We start from the raw sequence: 18,377 nt of genomic DNA on the forward strand, positions 1-18,377 counted from the left end.
CTCTCTGCTTCTCCAGCGGTTTTCCAGCCTTCCTCCTCCACCTCGTGCTGACAGAGCAGCGCCGAATTTAGCGAAGCAGCTGAAGTTCAAGGGAGAGGCGCTGCGGGGGGTTTGTGAGGCAGAGGGAGGTCACGCAGGGCGGAGCCGGTGCCCGTGCCCCTCGGGGGCATCCGAGGAGGAGGAGGCAGGGGAGCGGGGTTAAGAAAAGCACGGTGAAGTTAGTAGTGAAGAGGCAAAAACCCCACACAATCTGAGCTGGCCGTGCAGAGAGTCTGGTTTAACTGCAAGTCGGCGCACTTGAGGTTTGTTAGAGACACTATTGAACCACCTCCCTCGTGGCAGGTGCTCTGCTGTGGGTGCCACACCTGTGCGTCTGATCACACAGGTTAGAAATGACAACAGTTTTAGATTGGCAGGTCCGTGCAGAATATCAGAGTGCAATTCTTGATAAAAGACTATTACATGCCAAGCATTTTTACTAGTAACAACAAGCTAATCTTGTCTTGCTATTAACAATTTCAAAAATACAGACTCAGGGCTATCACTGCATTAGTCATTTTAAACAAGATGATCCTGACAAATGCTCTGTTGTTTTGGGTTTTTTTAATGAAACGTTTTGCCTTGATACAAGGTGACATTTAGATATGTAGCTTCTGTTGCAGAAAACAGTCTGAAAGTGGCCACAGAACCTTCTTCTGGGTGGGGAGCAATTCTGAAATAATGAGTGGATTTTTGAGCTTTTGCAGGAATTTGCCTGATCTTTTCCTTTAACATCTGCAAAGCACTTCATTTAAAAAAAAAACAAAAAAACAAAAAAAACCCCACACAAACCAATTAATCTGCTTTGAAAATGGCATTGCTCTTTGCAGAACTGTTTTGATTTCTCAGCTCCCTTCCTGCAGTAGTATTTTTAAATGTTGGTGTTCCAACGGTGTTCCAGGGTGACATCAAGGAATGATCTAATATTTTTAAATGTTGGTGTTCCAGGGTGACATCAAGGAATGATCTAAAACTGTTCAGAAACCCTTAATTTTCAGTGAGGAAACTGAGAGAAACGTTTTGTCGTTTCTTAAAAAAGCTAGTGGATGGTTTCATTGTTGAAAGATTTCATTTTCAGTAATAAGCCATCTATCAGTAAAAATATACTCACATTTACGGTTTTTAAAATCTACTTATATTTTTTTAACGGCTTGGAAACTTGAAGGTGAGACACTGTATCAGGATGATATATTACCATCTATGGATTGCAGTATCTACCAGTAACAATAAAAGCAGGGTTACAATTTCAGTCAGACGAAAAGCTTGCTCCCCCCTCAAAATTTTAGAGACCTTGGGAGTGGAAACCATAAATCAGGTGTAGCCGTTTTCCCTTGATAACCCTGCTTAGCAGTTTCCCTCTCCCACTCTTACTGCGCACAGTTCTTCCCGCGTTCCATTAGGTGGAGCTTTGTGACTGAGGCTGCAGAAGAAACTTACTCCAAAGCGCAAAATAACTAACCACGGGGCGGCTGGGGGAGGAGGCGAATGAAGCCCACTTTGCTTAGAGGTATCAGTGTCCTGTACGCCAGCTCGACAGGCAAAAATCTGAATCGAGACCCTCGCACACAAGGAAAATAACTTGAAAAATCGATTGTGTCAAACAGAGGGCTGCTCTGATCTGCTGTTATCAGAGCCAAGTTCCAAATCTGAAATACCTGAGGTTATAAATTAAATGTCAAATATAATTAATCTGGCACTTGAAACATGAAGTGGATGACTGTCCTTTAGAGGAAGCCTGACAGCTTTATGTATGTCACGTTGGTATCTGTTAAAACGAGCTTTACATGCCAGACAATCCTTGTGTGAATCATATTGCTGTTAGCTGTACCAGAATTTTGTCAATGTAATAAGTCTCCAAACAGTTTTCCCCTTAATTGTCTGACACTTTGGCAAGACAATATAAATCAAGTGTCATCTGCCTCATCTGTGCAAAATAATGGTTTTATCATACATCAAATAGGCAATTTATTTCTTATTCATTACTGGTGAAGTTATTGTAGAATATTTACATACAAATCTATGTTTTATACAAATTGAAACAATTTTCTGCCCTGTGCCTTGGACCCAGAACAGCTACAATTGGAATCCACTTTTACTTCTACCTTCTTCAGTTCAGCAGCAGTGGCTGTAGTCCTGCAGTTCCCTTCCACAGGGAGGTCCAGGTTATAGCTGGGGGTGCTGCTCCTTCCCCAGCCCACTGCCCCGATGCATGGAGACCCCCCTCTTCCACACCCTGCCCGTCCTGCCCTAAGCCAGAAACAAAGAGGTCTCTTCATATTTTGCATTTTGTGTCCCTGCTTTGCACAATGAACTGCACTTGCCTTTAATGCTTATTTATTCGCAGGTACCCCTGGGAAGGAAGAGAAGGCAGGTTTGCCCAATGGACACTTTTCCACACGTGTTGAAGTAAAATATCAATAAACTAGATTGTTTCCCTCTGATAGGACCAGTAGGACCTTCCTAATCCAAACCTCATAAAAATTCCCCAAGTAAGGATTTAATAGCAGTGCTGTAGGAAGGTTTTGGTGCTCTAGTTCCACAAGTAGTTTTTAAATGCATGTAACAAACTGGCAAAATGTTTGTGACTGATCCACTTTATCCTGCCTGTTCTACAGCCCGTGTGAGTGGAGCTATTCCTTTAGCTTAAAAGGAAGACAAAGAAGCTGAGACCTTGACTGCTGTTACCCTGATCATTGAAATGAGGGGAACGTGTGCAGTCAGACTAAAAGATCCAGACCAGTTCCTGGTCCCTGTGGTAACTGAGTGAGGCAAAGATGAAATTAGATTTTTTTTTTTCCTTCAAGTTTTCAAGTTCTTTTGCAAAATCAAACACACAAAAAGAATGATTCTTGTAACAGCCATTCTCCTCTGCTTCAGCTTTTCTTCTGCTCTACTCCATGCTGTACAACAACATGAACCCCAGGTCTGTGTGAAAATTTAGCCATTCTTGTACATGTCAGGCAGAAAACAACTTAATTCAAAAGCAGTATTTTAAACCTAAGGGGCACGATAATTTTATCTTTTTGTCTCATTTCCACTAGGTTACACTGACAAAAGGACTTCTAGTTAGAAGCCTTTCTGCAGGCTCATCTCAGAGATGTTACCATCCCAGCAGCTGATTTTAGCCTAAGTGCATATGGAAGGAAACAGGGAAGGGAAAGTTGCCATGGTATTGCTGCTGCGGTTGTACCGACACCAAAAGCAGGGCAAGGGAGGCTTGTCATACTCCTGAAAACACCCATCTCATCAACATGTATGTCTTAATTTGGCAAAATATGCTTATGTATATATTCATTGAATTTGGAATGACAACAGGATTCATCACTGACCATTACAAAATGGAATTAATGATTTTTCTTTTCTGTTTCATGGAAGATGACTGCAAGTCACAGCACTGCCTAGGCACTATAGTGATTTAAGGATTCATCTGAGTTGCAAGGCAGTGCTAGATTCACAGGCAGAGTAGCTGCATTACTGCATTGCTGCATGAAAGCTAATAACCCGAGTAGGAGGCAAGTAGCTCTGCACTGCTGTGCTTGTGTTTAATGTGTTCCCAGAGCTGGCACAGTTGTTCATAGCTCAGAGTTCCTGGAGCTTTGTCTGTTATAGGTGTGTCTCTGTTTGGATCTTAAAAGCATCATAGCTTGGTTTTGAAATTAAACAACTGTTGAACATGGATGTGAGTTTAGTTTTGATAAATTCAAAATCATTTTTACTATTTTCCATGGATTTGGAAACCAATCAACAAAGGGTGTGTATGTGTTCATGTAAGTATGTATCTACTAAAAAAAACCACAACTCATAGCTGTTCCTTTGAAGTGTTTTTTGTCAGAAAGTCCAGGTAACTTTATTGTTCAATAAGAAAAGAGTCAATTCCTAGGAAATGGTTGTTGCAAATTCAATTTCCCTGAGATAAGAAAATGTGGATCTGCATGGAAAATGTATGGAGAGGTTTGTTTCAGCATATGCTGTCAGTAACCTACCATGTTAGTCCAGACAAATTCTGTTCTTTGTTCTCCAGCTATCACTGTGCTGAGCTGGAAATATGTCCTGAGCATACACTAGGTGGCAGGCGGGTCAGGTGGCTGGAAACGAGCCTTGTCCATTCAACACGCAGCCTCCTCTGCAGCCTGCAGAAGATCAATTGGTCTTCCTCAGGCCTATACAAAAGCACCTTTGGCTCCCTGTACTGGACACGAGTATGCAGCCAGTGGTCTGGAAGCTGATCTAGCCCCCTGCCCACAAGATGCTAGGCCGTGTTGTCTCTGACAGATTTGCTTTTGCCTTTTAGCCAACAAGGAGAAGATGCCTGATCAGTAACAGCCCGATCAGTAGCAGCTGTTGTCGAGAATAAGGCTTGTGTTAGAGAAGTGGATGTGTTAAAGAAGCGATGTCAGCACCTGAGGCAGGCAGTGATGGCTTGTCTTCAACAGTAGGCTCTTGTATTTGCCCTGCAGGAGATGATGGCAGCTTGTCGCAAAATTTTTGTAGCAGAACATCTTTCCAATGCTCTGTGTTTGCCCCAGGATGAAAGATGCCCTCAACATTGCCCTTAAAGTGGAGATCTTGTTGTGATGCCAGCATGCACAGCCTTGAACACATCGGTGCTTACTGTAGGATCCTTTGGGAGCTGTTGTGACACAAGGTTAAATTCAGCCCTCGTGTAAACTGGTGTGGTGCCCGCTTGACCCACAGCTCTGCCAGTGTCACAGAAATGCTGTCAGAAATGCTGATCCTTGAGGAAAGGGTGGATCTGAAAGGAAATGTCACATCACTAACAGATTATGCTAATGTCATAGGTGAGTCTCACTGGGCTCCAAGAGTAAAAACCCCATTTTAAAAATAGCCTTTCCAAGAGTTATTTTTTTTCCACTAGTGATAGTCACCATGAGTGGTCATCAATGGCTTTTCTTTTTCTCAAATAAAAAGTTTCCTCAGTGTTGAGTTGCAAGTGGATGCATTTAGGTTTCCTACTATGCTATGTGAATTCCTGAACTGGTTCACCTACTCTGATTTTAATTGTCAATTAATTTCCAGATTTTAAGGACGCAACTACTCTACAGTCACACTCATGAGAATGTAGCACAAATCAGCATCAATCAGCACAAATAAAACAAGCCAATACTGAGGATTGTAGTGAGTTGGCTTTATCTGCTGCAGGGCTAGAGCACTTCCATTGTAGCAAGATAGTTTTCATTGCCACTTCATCTAAACCTACTCAGCATGTCACAAACAGCAAATAATGGAAAACCTGCTCTTTTTTCTAGACTTTTCTCTAAACTACTGCTTGTGGCTCTGTATCAGTTGAGAATTATGGAGAAGTAGATGCTCTTGAAGCTTCAATTGCCTTATTCACCCTGTCAGCTAGTAAAATAGTTGGGATTCTTAAGAAAAAATCTCAGTTTGAATAAACAGACATAAACAAAGAAGTTTAAATTTCTGTTTATAAGTGGCTCTAAATATGAGTTTCAGACAGATTCATATTGTGGTGGGTTAAAGCTGCACTTGGATGCTGTACTATTGCACTGTGTGCAGTTTTGCAGGGTGAATTGCCAATCCCAGCAGCCCTTCTGCTGTCCCTTTTATTCCATCCATCTGCACTGACTACAGAGTTATGCAAAGCTGTTCAAGGAAACACCTTCTGTTGTAGGCATGAAATAGCATTTCTGACAGTGCTCCAGGGTGGGTAATGCCTGGACGGCTGCGTGTTGGGTGCATCGCAGTTATTAATTGTTGTGAGAGGATTCTGCCTCTACCTTTATGCTTCTCTCACAGATGAAAAAGCCTTTATGGCCTTCAGTATTGCAACTTGTAGCATTTAGAGAATGCAGTAGTTAAATCAGGAACAAAGAGGAGGAATCAGTCTTCTGCTGTTGCTAATTGAACTGTCTGACACTTCCTAGAGGATCCATGCATTTTCCCTAATAGGAGAGGAATGATCAAATACTACACACAAACACATTTCTATTTTGATCTTTTTGAGTCAAAGAGGAGCTATTCAATAAAATTAGGAAATGTTGCAGAAAATAAAATTGAGAAAAAAAGTAGTACAGACTTGACACAGCAAATAGGCAAGTGTATCTATCCAGGTATGAACACCAGAAGTGTCCTTCACTGAGTGGCAGGCAGCCTCAAAGGAAAGCTTAGAAACCCTTTCTCCTGCCAATGTGGTTTGGGACAAGTTGCACAAAGACAACAGGAGCAAATATCAGGGCACAACCAGACAAACAGAAACATGAAGCAAATGTCTCACTACGGTTTGAGTTGCCTTTCACATACATGCAATCAGAAGGTTAATCTGCTGCAAAGCCCCTTGAAGGTAGTACTGCTAGTGCAAATATATATTACATTCCTTCATCTATTCTTTACTTCTCTATACTCAGTCTCTCAATTTCTAGTTGCTGAAGACATGAATCTACAAAGTAAGCAAACATTCAAAATACAGAATTGGAATTAAAGCAGTATTGTATAAAACTTTTTTAAAGGCATTTTTTTCCATTAAAGCAACTATCTGACAAATAAAATATGTTTGGAATATGTTATAGACCCAGACCAACATAAACTCTGCCTTTGTGAGAAGAAATTTACCTTTAGCTTTTGGCAAGTGTGTTTGTTTGACATCATCAGCACATACATCACCCAAAGAAAATCTCTATCAGTGTAGAGATGTCACATGATGCTTTGCTACTAAGACAAGTGTTGCTTGACCCAGAAATTCAGAAAGACTTGCACACCAAGCTTATGAGTTTAAGAACTTCAGGTTAGGTTGCACCATAACCCAGGAATTTAGTAATGGATATAGAATCATAAATATTAGGGGTTGGAAGTGACCTCTAGAGATCATCTAGTCCAACCTTCCTGCCAGAGCAGGACCACCTAGGGCAGGCCACACAGGAGTGCATCCAGGTGGGTTTTGAAAGTCTCCAGAGGAGACTCCACAGCCTCTCTGGGCAGCCTGTTCCAGTTCTCTGTCACTCTCTGCAAACAGAAGGTTATCCTCTCCTCCAGCACCTCTGCAAAATCACACAGTTCCTCCTTTTTCTAATTTTTTTTTTTTTAAATATGTTTTTGTAATGAATTTTTCTCTTTTCCCCTCTTGCTTCCTACTCTGATCTTCAGCCTTGCTTCATATCTCTACTCAAAACTTCTCAAATCTGTACCTGACAATGTGGTGTTTTGTTTTTTTTTCTCCTTTTTCTTGTTTTTCAATCAACTGTTTATTTGCTGCTGTCTTTTGGAAACCATTTGTGGAGGTGAGAAGAGAGGCTCATATGGTGAATATTTCAACTGATTACAGCAAGGAGTGCAAAAGAAGAAGGTTATGATTATAAGCTGATGGGTGTTGTTCAACACACCAGTGACATTGTGAAAAATCTGGTTTAGAATTATTTGAGCCCACAGTCTGGGGGACTGTAATTGGGTTTTACTTCACAGGAGCTCATAGAGGTTCAGGCAATAGTTTATAAAATATAAACAGTGATCAAAGTGGTTTGAGATTCAGACTCATTTTCTATCTTTTTTTTTTCTTTTTCTTTTTTTTTTTTTTCTTGGTGTGGGAAAAATTAATAAACCCTCAAAACACTTTCATTTAAGGCCAGTTCCTGCCAGCAAGGGAAATTTAATCCACTCAAGCCACCGAATCATTGAGTACATTTATTCATTAAAGTAATCAATCAGTGGAAATAGGTTTTTCTTTTTATATATTAAATGGCAAAAATGATGAGTTCATAAAAATGTCAAGAAATTTTCCTCTCTGCTATCTCTTTTCTTAGGTCAGCTGTCTTCAAATGTATTATCCCATTTGTGGGAATCTTACTTATTCTGTCTTTCTTGTAGAAAGCTGAGTATTGAGTATTACACAGAGATTAAAATTGAGTAGAAACTATAGAAAATGTCAAACATAGCAGAAATCATGACACCTGCTCTTTTTACTAGTCACAAAAGCATCAACAGTTGTTAATTTTGGAAGCTAGTACTCTGGCAGTGTTACATTAATACATCAGGCACAGCAACTTTTTGTTTACATTTTTGCTAGCATCTACAAATTTGTCAAGATCTTTTGTCTCTTTCCCTATGTGTTTTTTTCTTTTATTTTGACAAGTGGATCTGTGCCAAGAAGTTACACATATCCCTTGCATATCATCATTTGGAAGCAGGAGACAACATTGCAATGATAATATTTCTTTACTATTTATTACACAAGCTGTTTTTCTGAAATCTTTTACTGTAAAAGACCTGGTGAAGAAAAACATCAACTGTCCATTTGCCTCGGTAAATAAAATTGCATGCATTGTTTGTCTGATATACTCTAAACCTAGAACTTAGGCTCCTTTTAGTTTGGGAAGGATGGAGGGCCTCCCAGGTTATTCTTTGAGCTCAAGTTCATTCAGGAAAGTAGAAATGTAAAGGGACCAACAAGTGAAACAGAAATATCTTAGGTGGTTTCCAGATCTTCCCAGGAAGCCACAGGACCATGGGTCATGCTCCAGAGGATGAAGAATATTGCCAGCTAATTTCCTGAAGTAAAATGCTGTCCTGAAATGTGTCATTATCAAACCAACAGTTTGTTCCTACTGAGTCTGGTGGCAGTTTAACCCCTAGAGTGTGAAAGAGACCTGCTACAGAAGTACTTGATCTTCCTCACTAGTGCCAGGCACATCTACCACCTCCCACAGCACTGCAGCTCCATCTGTGGCCAATCTTCAGAGGAAATTGATTGACAGCAGCCCTGAAGTATGGACTAATTAAATATATCATAAGTAGGTTGCAGTGAACACAAATCAGCTTGACCCAAAAAATTTTGGTTCCCAGATGTCAGCAAGATTTTCTCTTTAGCTTTTTAATATGGTCAGGGTCCAGGAGCAGTCTCTGTAAATAACAGGGCTATCTTTGATGCAAATTCTTACTCCTCACTGTTTTAAAGTTGACTAACAATTGTCTTTGGACCAAGCAGGCTCTAAAGGGCAGCCAAAGGCCTATTTATATGGGGAAATCAGCATGTGGTAAGGTAAGATGAAAACTGATGGTACAGTAGCTGTCTGCGCTCATTCTTCATAGGGAGAGTGGTGAGCCCTCAGGGCATGCTCAGATGGCCTCTGCCAGAGCTCACCGAGGCAGTTTAAGGGGTCACTGTCCCTGGATGTCTGACTTGTCCTTTTGCTGGGGATTACGGCCCCTGTTCCAGTGGTTACAGAAGGCAGCACACAGCCACACTTCCACCATCCTCCTTCATAGCCTGCTGTGTTCATTGAAACTAGCAGCTAAGGCTGATTTGTGTTTGTGAGCTGAGCTGCTCTTGATGGAGGCTGAAGTACTGAACCACATTCATGTTTGCTGCCTTAGCAAAGGGAAGAAAACTGCCATCAGAAGAGCAGGACAGGTGCCATAACAACATAAAAATCTGAGGAACGTCGCTTAGTGAATGGAATAAGATATCATATTTTTAATGATTAAAAGCATCTACATAGGGAATCAGGTAGCTAGAGGCTTGCATACTTGCAGTATACATGGCTGAGTGTGCACAGCCTTGCACTAACTTCTTGGGCACATCAGCAGAATAAATTCATCAAGTTTCAGTTATTCAAAAAACATAGTAAAAGGAGAGAGCAACACCATATTTTTTAATTGTTTCATTAGAATGCAGCAGTCCTTATATTCTTGATTACATTAAACTGGGAGGAACTTTGCCTGAATAAGGGCGCACTGCTACAATGTTGCTATCAATGACTTATCTCCCTAAGTGGGATAACAAAACCCTCTCAATCCTGCTGAGCAGTGCCTTCCATGCCTACTGCATGCAATGCAAAGCCTTTTTTTTTTTTTTTCCCTGAGATTTTGATACGGATCTATGAGATTCAATGCATGTCCTTTTGAGGCCTTAGGATTGTGCTGCATCATCTTTCCACAGAGATGCAGTGTTTAGGTAGAGAAAGCAAAAAGGATGAGACACAATCTCAGAGACTATCTTTTGTGTTGTCACTGTGTAGTACTTTGCTGAGCCCTCAACAGAGAAGTAACAGAATATCTTTAATTGCTTTGCATTTCTGGAGGAATTCAGTATCTTAAAAACATCAAGAAAACACAGTTAAGTTTCAGGCTACTGTATGTTGGGCTCACAGCCTGAACATCATAGCTCACGGGCTTAAAATTAGTAGTCTTTACTACTCAGAAATCTCTACACATCACTGGTAATTAACAATATTGTGAATACCACTTCATACTTCCAAATCAAGGTTATCTTCTTGTCATTGGCAAATCTAATTTTGGAATAAATGGGGTACACACAAATAAGACTGCTACATATATGGCTGTCATAAGTTCATCTCTCTCCTCTGTATCCTTATCTTCTATGTGTAAATGAATATACCCACCAGCAGGAACAATTTAGGAGGCTGAATACAATAACATACCATACAACACATACTAAGGTTATCTGCTGTAGCAACCTCAACAGCATTGAAACTTTCCTGACAACAGTTCACCTGCACTTGGCTAGGTCTAGTCGAGGTGGAAGTTTTCAGGAACTCTAGGCAGATCTTTTGCAACTAGTTACCTTATGTAATAAAAAATAACTTGCCCTAATACATACTGTTTTATGGACACCATGAATTCCTACCTTGTAGGGCAGATAGGTCAGTATTAACAAAAGGAGGATAAACCTAAAGACCTGCAGCTTCCCTCAGGTTCTTTTTTGCACCATTGTTGATACTGAAGAGCAGTTGTTTGCCATTTAGCATGCACAAGGACTTTGCTGTAATGGGGCTCTGATGGTCTGGGCAGAGTTGTTTCACATCCTCCACTGATACTGATGCCAAAAGCTCAGTTCCAACAGACCAGGCTGATGTTTGTTTGATGTGCAAACACATGAAAATGTACTTGGGGAAAAAAGTGACTCTGGATATTCAGAATATGTCTATTTCTATTCCACAGCTTGTCTTGCTTCTGCTGCATTTTATAACATCTGGATTCTGTACGGGCAATGGAGTATGTTTTGGTTCTGTCCTATGTTCTTTGCCCTGGAGCAAAAAGTGCTGCTGATCAAAAGACTCCTGTTTTGTAGGTCTACCAAAGAGAGAATGTAAGTGGAAAATACGTCAAAAAGAAATCACAGAATCACACACAATGACAGAATGGCGGGGATTGTAGGGGACCTCTGGAGATCACCAGAACAACTTCCACACTTGACAGGGAGAGTTTTTCTACCAGTTCAAATGAAAGCTCTTGGAGTATGATGCCTTTTGCAGTCACTGATTCTTCTTCTCTTCTACTGTTCATTCATATGATAACAGGACTGCACCAAAACAGCAGAGAGGAAATATTTAGAACTGTTCAAGGAAACACAGGGCAGGTCCTCTGGTAATTAAATTAGCACAGTTCTACTGTATTCATTAAAGTTAAGCTAATTTTTCCTAGCCAAGGCTCAGGCTTACAGTGTGTGAACACATCACTGTTCCATAGGCTGCTGCTCTAGCTGTACATCTGGGTGGGATAGAAATCAGGGGCCAGATGAAGTCCTCAGGTAACACTTCAGAAGTGCTACAGAAGAGTGCATCACATTTTGTATAAGAAAATGTAAATTATTTTCTAAGTGAATTTAGTTCATTTGTCATCACTTAGTTTTACAGAGATGTGTAACTCTGGCTGGGGACTGCTTGTACTACCTGAACTATATAGCCATGGTAAGTGTCCAGTCACTTGGAAGTCTTGCAAGTTCAGCTGATAGGTCCCTGCAACGAGACCTAGGATATATAAGCTTTCATCCACCTACTTGACCTCACAGATGTAAAGAAAACTTTTCATCTCGTCTAATATCTCATATATGCACTCATATGCACATGCATGGGCTGCAAATCATTCACATATTTAAAAGCAAACAAAAGGAAAGCAAACACAAAGTTGGGACACACTATGTGAGGTATGCTGGAGGTACAGCCTGCTTTTCAGAGGCTACTGACAATTGCCACAGGGAGAGGTGCTACTTTTCATAATGGACTGAGCCATTATACCAGTGCCTTTGCAGAGGGGAGGGGGAAAAAACTTTTTTCTGACCCTAATAGGCAACAAATTTTTACCCTGAAACCTGATGTTGGATTACTTGTTCAGGTTATTTTACATTGCATGGCAGTTAAGTAATAAAATAGCTTACCCCTAAGACCAATAGCACTTCATTTACCAATATACTATTTGGTGAATGTGTCTTAGTCTGTTTCCAACATCCAACATGTTTCCATCATCCCAGCATTCCAACATTAAAGATCTGTACTTCCCATCCTGAAGATACGGAATTGCAAACTGACAAGCCCAGATAGTGGGAGCTGAGTCAGAAATACCTTCAGGGATAAAGGGGACAGAATATTTATAAGCAACCTACTGTTCTAGAGTACTTTTCATTTAAAAAAATCTAGCAATTAGATACTCGTATAAAAAACACTAAATACTAAATTGTTAGAAGATCATGTTCACATATATGTTTTGCCCAGTAGCCACACAGAGAAAGAAGTTAAGCATTTAACTCACTCTGAACTTTATGCCTTTTATAAATTTAAGATTATTGTTGTATTAAAGCCATTTTATGTCCTCAGTGGGAATTAAGGCACTTGGCACTTGCAGGATTGAGCGTGAAGTAAGGATGATAGCAGTAACATGACCACTCTTGAGTCGTACTGCCTAACATCTGAGAAGGATCAGGAAGACAATCTCTAGCCCTGAGCGTTATATACAAATGAAATAGGGGTTATCTGGGGGCAGAATAATTCATTAAATGTTCCTTCTAAATGTAAAACACCAAATTCCCTTGACACAGTCAGCCTTTCAATCTGCAGTCTAGTTGTGACATAAAAATTATATTAGAGTAAGAGTAAACTTAAATTTAGAAAAGCTCACAGATTTGCTATTAAATTCTATTTTCTCATTACATCTCATAACAAGCAGCCAGAAAAAACATTATAGATATCATAGTCCTTTGAAAAAGTGTCTGATTTTAGAAGATGGGACTAGATTCTCAGCTGGTGTCAATCAGGAGATTTACATTAACTGTAATCCAATTACCCTGAAGCTCTGTCAGCTGAGAATCTGATCCAGGAGCTGTAACAGTCAGTTAGAAATGCATCTGTGTATAGCTTCTTCTTTCCCTTGTACATCTTTCACTTTTACTTCGGACCAGTGCTGGGAAAGAAGTAAAAAAAATATTGTGATCATATTTTTATGAAGGCTGGATAAAACTACATTGTGACTGGAAAACAGTTTAGTGCCAGGGAGGGTTTAAGGTGATCAGACTACGCAAAGTTCAAAAAACTCTCACAATTGCAATTGTACTGTAAGACGTGTACATCACCCCTTTTACAAAGACTGTATGCTCTTCTCAACTTTCATATATTTATTGTTACATCAAACCCTTTCATGAAACAAGGAAGGATTGTTTGTCCAGTTTGGTCAAACAGGACACAACAGGGTTAGTGGCTGGCAAAAGGCTACGCAGAAAACATATATCAGGAGAGCGCGGGTCATTCTCATGCTGGGCTAATGCCACAGTCCCTGGACCACTTCTGCCTGCCCAGTTCACCATCTGTTATTTAATTAATACAGGCTCTACTAGTAATCTTTGGAGAGTCAGTTATTTATACCCCAGATTAACCAACACAAAAAAGTAGAAATGTCTGCCTCGTGAGCTGGCAAATGGAGGGTGCTAAATAAAAGCAGTGGTTACTGATTTAAAATATTCTATCTGTTACTGTGTCATTAACAGGAAACCAGTCCAATTACTAGGATGGTTCAAAGATCTTTCCTTTGGCTCCACCAAGACTGCTCAATGCCCTGCTCGTATTTTGTGTCATGTAAGATAGAGGCAGTCAAGTAAGCAATGCTGCATCTTCTTCATCTGTCCTCACGAAGCTGGGACCAAGTCTCAGGGTCTGAATGAGGGCTACTGTTGACCTCAGTGGGTGTTCAGTTCTGCCTAGAGACACTGACTTTCATTATAAATCGCTAACAAAATGTTAAGGAAAATTAAAGAAGTTAATGCTAAGGTCTTGGATAAAAGCTTTGTAGGAATCATCCCAAATGACAATATAAAAATATTTGTGGAGAAAAGCAAAAGGCAAAACCTTAGGCAGAGAGAAGCATTCCACAGAAGCAGACAGTTGTACTTCCTTGTGTTTGTGTTAAACTTAACCTTGAGAGATTTTGACACTATAATGGAAATACACATCTAGGGTCCCTCCAAAACTGAAGGCTACCTTTTAACTACAGATATTAAGTCCTTTAAGATGTAGTATATACTAACAATGATGTTACAAGCAGTTACTAGAAAGATTTGGTTCCTTTTCAGTGTCTATGACCATGCAGCTTGTAAAGACACCAGTGGAAGAAGAGGGAGAATCTGACCACTTCTTGTAATTTTATTACCTTAATATAGTGAGATAAGGGACAGAAAAAGTATGTCTTTTTCTGAGTGATTCTTCTTTTATTCAAAATCCATGAGGGATTGCCTTAAAAATACATGATGCTATCAAGTTCAGCAAGCTGCATGATTTATTAAACCAGGGTCACCACTTCTTTCTGTCAGTTATACATGATAAGTTATTGTAAGCACCTGTCATTCGTTATGTATTTATTTCTTGGAGGTTAGAGGTGGTCTTTTAGAAGACTTTCACACATGGGTATTAGGAACCAGCACCCAAAAATTGACTTTCAGCTAGCCAGTGAAAGAAATGTTTCGGGCCACATTATCAGTTGATAGAAATCCTTGTAGCTTCATGTTTCTGATTTACCTCAGCCCTGAAAATCTGGCCTATTATCAGTGACCTCGTACCTGACCATTTTTTGGTGCAGTTTTGCTCTGGCATGGTGTGGTGATGCTGAGACACTTTCCCAGAAAAATACAAAATGTTATACACCATCTCGTGTCAGGTATTCTGTACCGCAAATTGGTGGAACAAAGCATGTTATTTCCACTTAGTGGGAAGAAACCAACATTGTTATTTTTACTGCTCTAGTGTCAGGGCTTTTTATTTCCACTGCACTGATTGTACAGGCTCTCACAACCAATAAGCCAGCATCCACCCTGCTGAAAAAAAGCAAAAAGCTCCAACTTGGCTGGTCTGAAAAACACATTAGAGCACACAAAAGAAAACTCACTCCAGGCTGCAGCTTGCATGGAAATGTCTATTCTCCCCACAGCAGCAGGGAAATTTGACTAAAATTTACATTTTTCTGACACATCAGCAACCTCTGGATTGTTTCCGATTCTCCAGATGATGCAAGCAGAAAAAAAACAAAACAACAAACCAAGGGTGTGTACAGATTCCATGCTAACTTCAAAGGGGGAGAAGGAATCATACTACTTGCTTATGGCTGTGTAAAATACATGCAGTTCAGGTTGAAAGCTTAGGGATACCCGTGGTCAGATACAAAGGACCCAGACACACCCTATCAAACAACAACAACAACAACAACAACAAGTCTTATCTTTCTGCAGCAGTGTAAGTTTTAAGATAATTTCCTCTAAATAAAGAACAAAGTATGACTTCCTCTGAAAGTTACCTGCAAAGAAAAGCAGCTCTAGGCTGAAGTTGGGGCTCCCTGGAAAACTCTCTGTCATGGAGCTGACATGAACCAGTGCACTGTGAACACTGACAATGCCCCATTCCCAGCCTGCTCTTCCTACTTGTTAACCCAAAGTGCCCTCTGTCCCAGCCCTCCAAGCAGCCTCCTCTCACAGCACAGATTGGTGCTGTGACCGCCTTCAGCTTCCAACAACAGGCTTTCTGTTTCAGGGCATGTGAACCTGGGCCAGGAAAAGATGGATCAGGTTTTATGAGGACCGTGGGCTACAGAGTCATTGCCCCTGAACATATAGAAAGTTGGACTCTCAGTTCTGTGCAAATCTACATAAATTCATGGAAGCAAATGGAAAAAAAATTAGTTTGTTTTAGCTGAATGTACAGTCTGTAGATGTGGGGGTTACACAAGATTTATTTGCTGTGGTGAGAAACAAAAGTTCTAGGGTTTATTGCTTTTCAGTGGAAAAATAGGTCTCTATTATCGATTAAACTAAGCCTCACATTTATATGGCTTTATTAACACCTGATGTATTTTAAAATGAGGGAAACTTCAAGTGGGAAACTAAAAGATAGAAGTTGTTTTCTGTTAAAAATAACAATTCTGTTATTTGTAAATGTAATGATCTCCTCAGCTTGATAAAGCAGGACAAAACGTGGGCAGTAGTATGAAAATGACCTCTTTGACAGAGATTATCACCTTTCACTTTGCAATATGTATGCAAATGGTCTTTACAGCACTGTCTTTTCATGATGCTGTACTTACTCTGCACTGTGACTTGAGAGATCACAATATAAGAATATGATACAGAAAATGTTGTACAGCATAGCAATGTTAAGAAAATAAATTTGCTTCAGAGAGGATTTTACCGAGAATTATTTATTTCAAGTCACCACTGCCTTGTGTCGGAGAAGATCTCAGGCCAGGATGGACTATCACATCTGGATTTGTAGCAGCTAGCAGAAGCAGTACCACAGGGCAGGAAAACCCTCAGCACCCTCAAGCTGGAAGCACAGCAAGGCAGAGCTGTGTGTGCAGTGCCTGCCTGGGCACTTGGCTCCGCACAGTCTCTCTGGCACCGGCTGAGGTCACTGTGGCTCTGCGCCTCCCGCTGTTTTCAGAGCAGCTTTTTGCTACTGCAAGAAAGAAATCAGCAACTGATTTTTTAATTTTTTTTTTTTTTTTTTTTCCCCAGCACATATAGTTTATAAAAATGGGGACTAACTGATGGCTGTAATTTTGATGGAGATTTACCTGTAGGCATAGACAGCAATCAAACCCACACTATTAACAGAAGGCTGATTGAGTTAATGAATATCATTGTCAACTCTACAAACTGATTCAGTCTGTCTAACAATCTATCAGTTTGTCTTTCCTCTTGCAGTTTGTCCCCATTTATATCTTACTGTATGGTGAATACCTGAAATCCCCATAAATATAAAATTGTTTGAGGAAAGACTGACAGATATCTGGGAAAGAAGAAGGGATCTGCTATACACAGTAACTGATTTTGTCATTGCTCAATTAAACAGAGTAAATTTGGGCAAGGTAAATTTTGGGCTAGGGTAATGTTTCCCCTTGTCTTTATTGTACAGCTAGTCTGGACCAAATTCAGGTCTTCTACTCACTGGACTAAGTCTGCAAATGACACATCCTTGAATGACTTACAGTCTGATGGATTACCCAGTCTACAGGAAGCGTTGCATATGGATCCTGAAGACCGATGCTCCAAAACAACAATCACATCTTCTGGAGAGCAGGGAAGACAGAATGATATGGGAGAAAACATAAAAAATCCCTTCTGTGGGTCAGAACATCAAGCTTGGAAGCCTGCAACTTGCCAGCCTAAACTGACTCTGAAAGCCCACTATCGGATCTGAAAAACTTTCCCTATAGGAAACCCCAAGGGCTTGCAAGGAAAGATACTCCATCCTCCTCATCAGTCATGCTCAAAGTTCAGAGAGAAGGAAGTGAGGTGTGTTAGCAGATGAGAACTACTGAATAGTCAGAAAAGCACAATTTACATCTCAGGCCAGGGACAAAACAAATTCAGAAGAGCTCTCTCCATATCACATTGCCCTTCTAGGAGCAGTTACTATACATGACTTTTTCAGATGTGTCAGAAAAAAGTTTGCATTCAACTTTTGAAGGAGACATGTATATTCTGCCTTCCTGCCAGAGACTGACACCATCACAAAGAGGTGAAGGACACCATAGAGCAAGAGAATTGCCTGCCTTTTCCCTGGGGTCATATACAAGCAGAGGGGGAAAAAATAGAGCACAGTGCATGTCTGTAAATAACATTTTAAAGAAATGTGACATTGAAATAATAATTCATACTTTTTTGAATGGAAAGAACCCCTCTTGCTTGCTGGGAAGTCACTTACGAATGCTACCAGTGAAAGCAAGTAGCAAGAAACCATGGAGAGGATCAGAAGTACACTCTGGGGGCAAGAGCTGCTCTTTTTGAAGCAAAGCAACAGATGTTCCTTACCTGCTCCAGGAGAATCATAGACTCATAGAACGGCATGTGCTGGAAGGAATCTTAAAGATCATCTAATTCCAACCCCCTTGCTGTGGGCAGGGACAACTCCCACTAGGCCAGGTTGCTCAAAGCCCCCTCCAACCTGGCCCACTTGAATGTTTCCAGGGAGGGGGCATCCACAACTTCCCTTGGCAACCTGTTTCAGATCAGATGGAATCAGATTTGCCACAGCTGTGTTTGTCTGTCTGCAAGCAAGGCTCTTTGGCCACTAATGGTGGGGACAGAGGCAAGTGTG

At 40.6% G+C, this 18,377-nt stretch overlaps 1 protein-coding gene across 1 annotated transcript in view; it reads right to left on the bottom strand.

Moving 5' to 3' along the window:
• The window catches only part of EEF1E1 (eukaryotic translation elongation factor 1 epsilon 1), a 34,661-nt gene extending 16,534 nt beyond the window's left edge, over positions 1 to 18,127 (bottom strand). Inside the window, exon 1 of the mRNA XM_010000980.1 lies at positions 18,092 to 18,127. Within this exon, the coding sequence (XP_009999282.1) occupies positions 18,092 to 18,127 (36 nt within the window). The remainder of the gene's footprint in view (positions 1 to 18,091) is intronic.
• Positions 18,128 to 18,377: the final 250 nt, after the last annotated feature.

The sequence above is a fragment of the Chaetura pelagica genome, unplaced genomic scaffold (genome assembly GCF_000747805.2).
Source record: "Chaetura pelagica isolate M959 unplaced genomic scaffold, ChaPel_1.0 scaffold104, whole genome shotgun sequence".
Lineage (NCBI taxonomy): Eukaryota > Metazoa > Chordata > Aves > Apodiformes > Apodidae > Chaetura > Chaetura pelagica.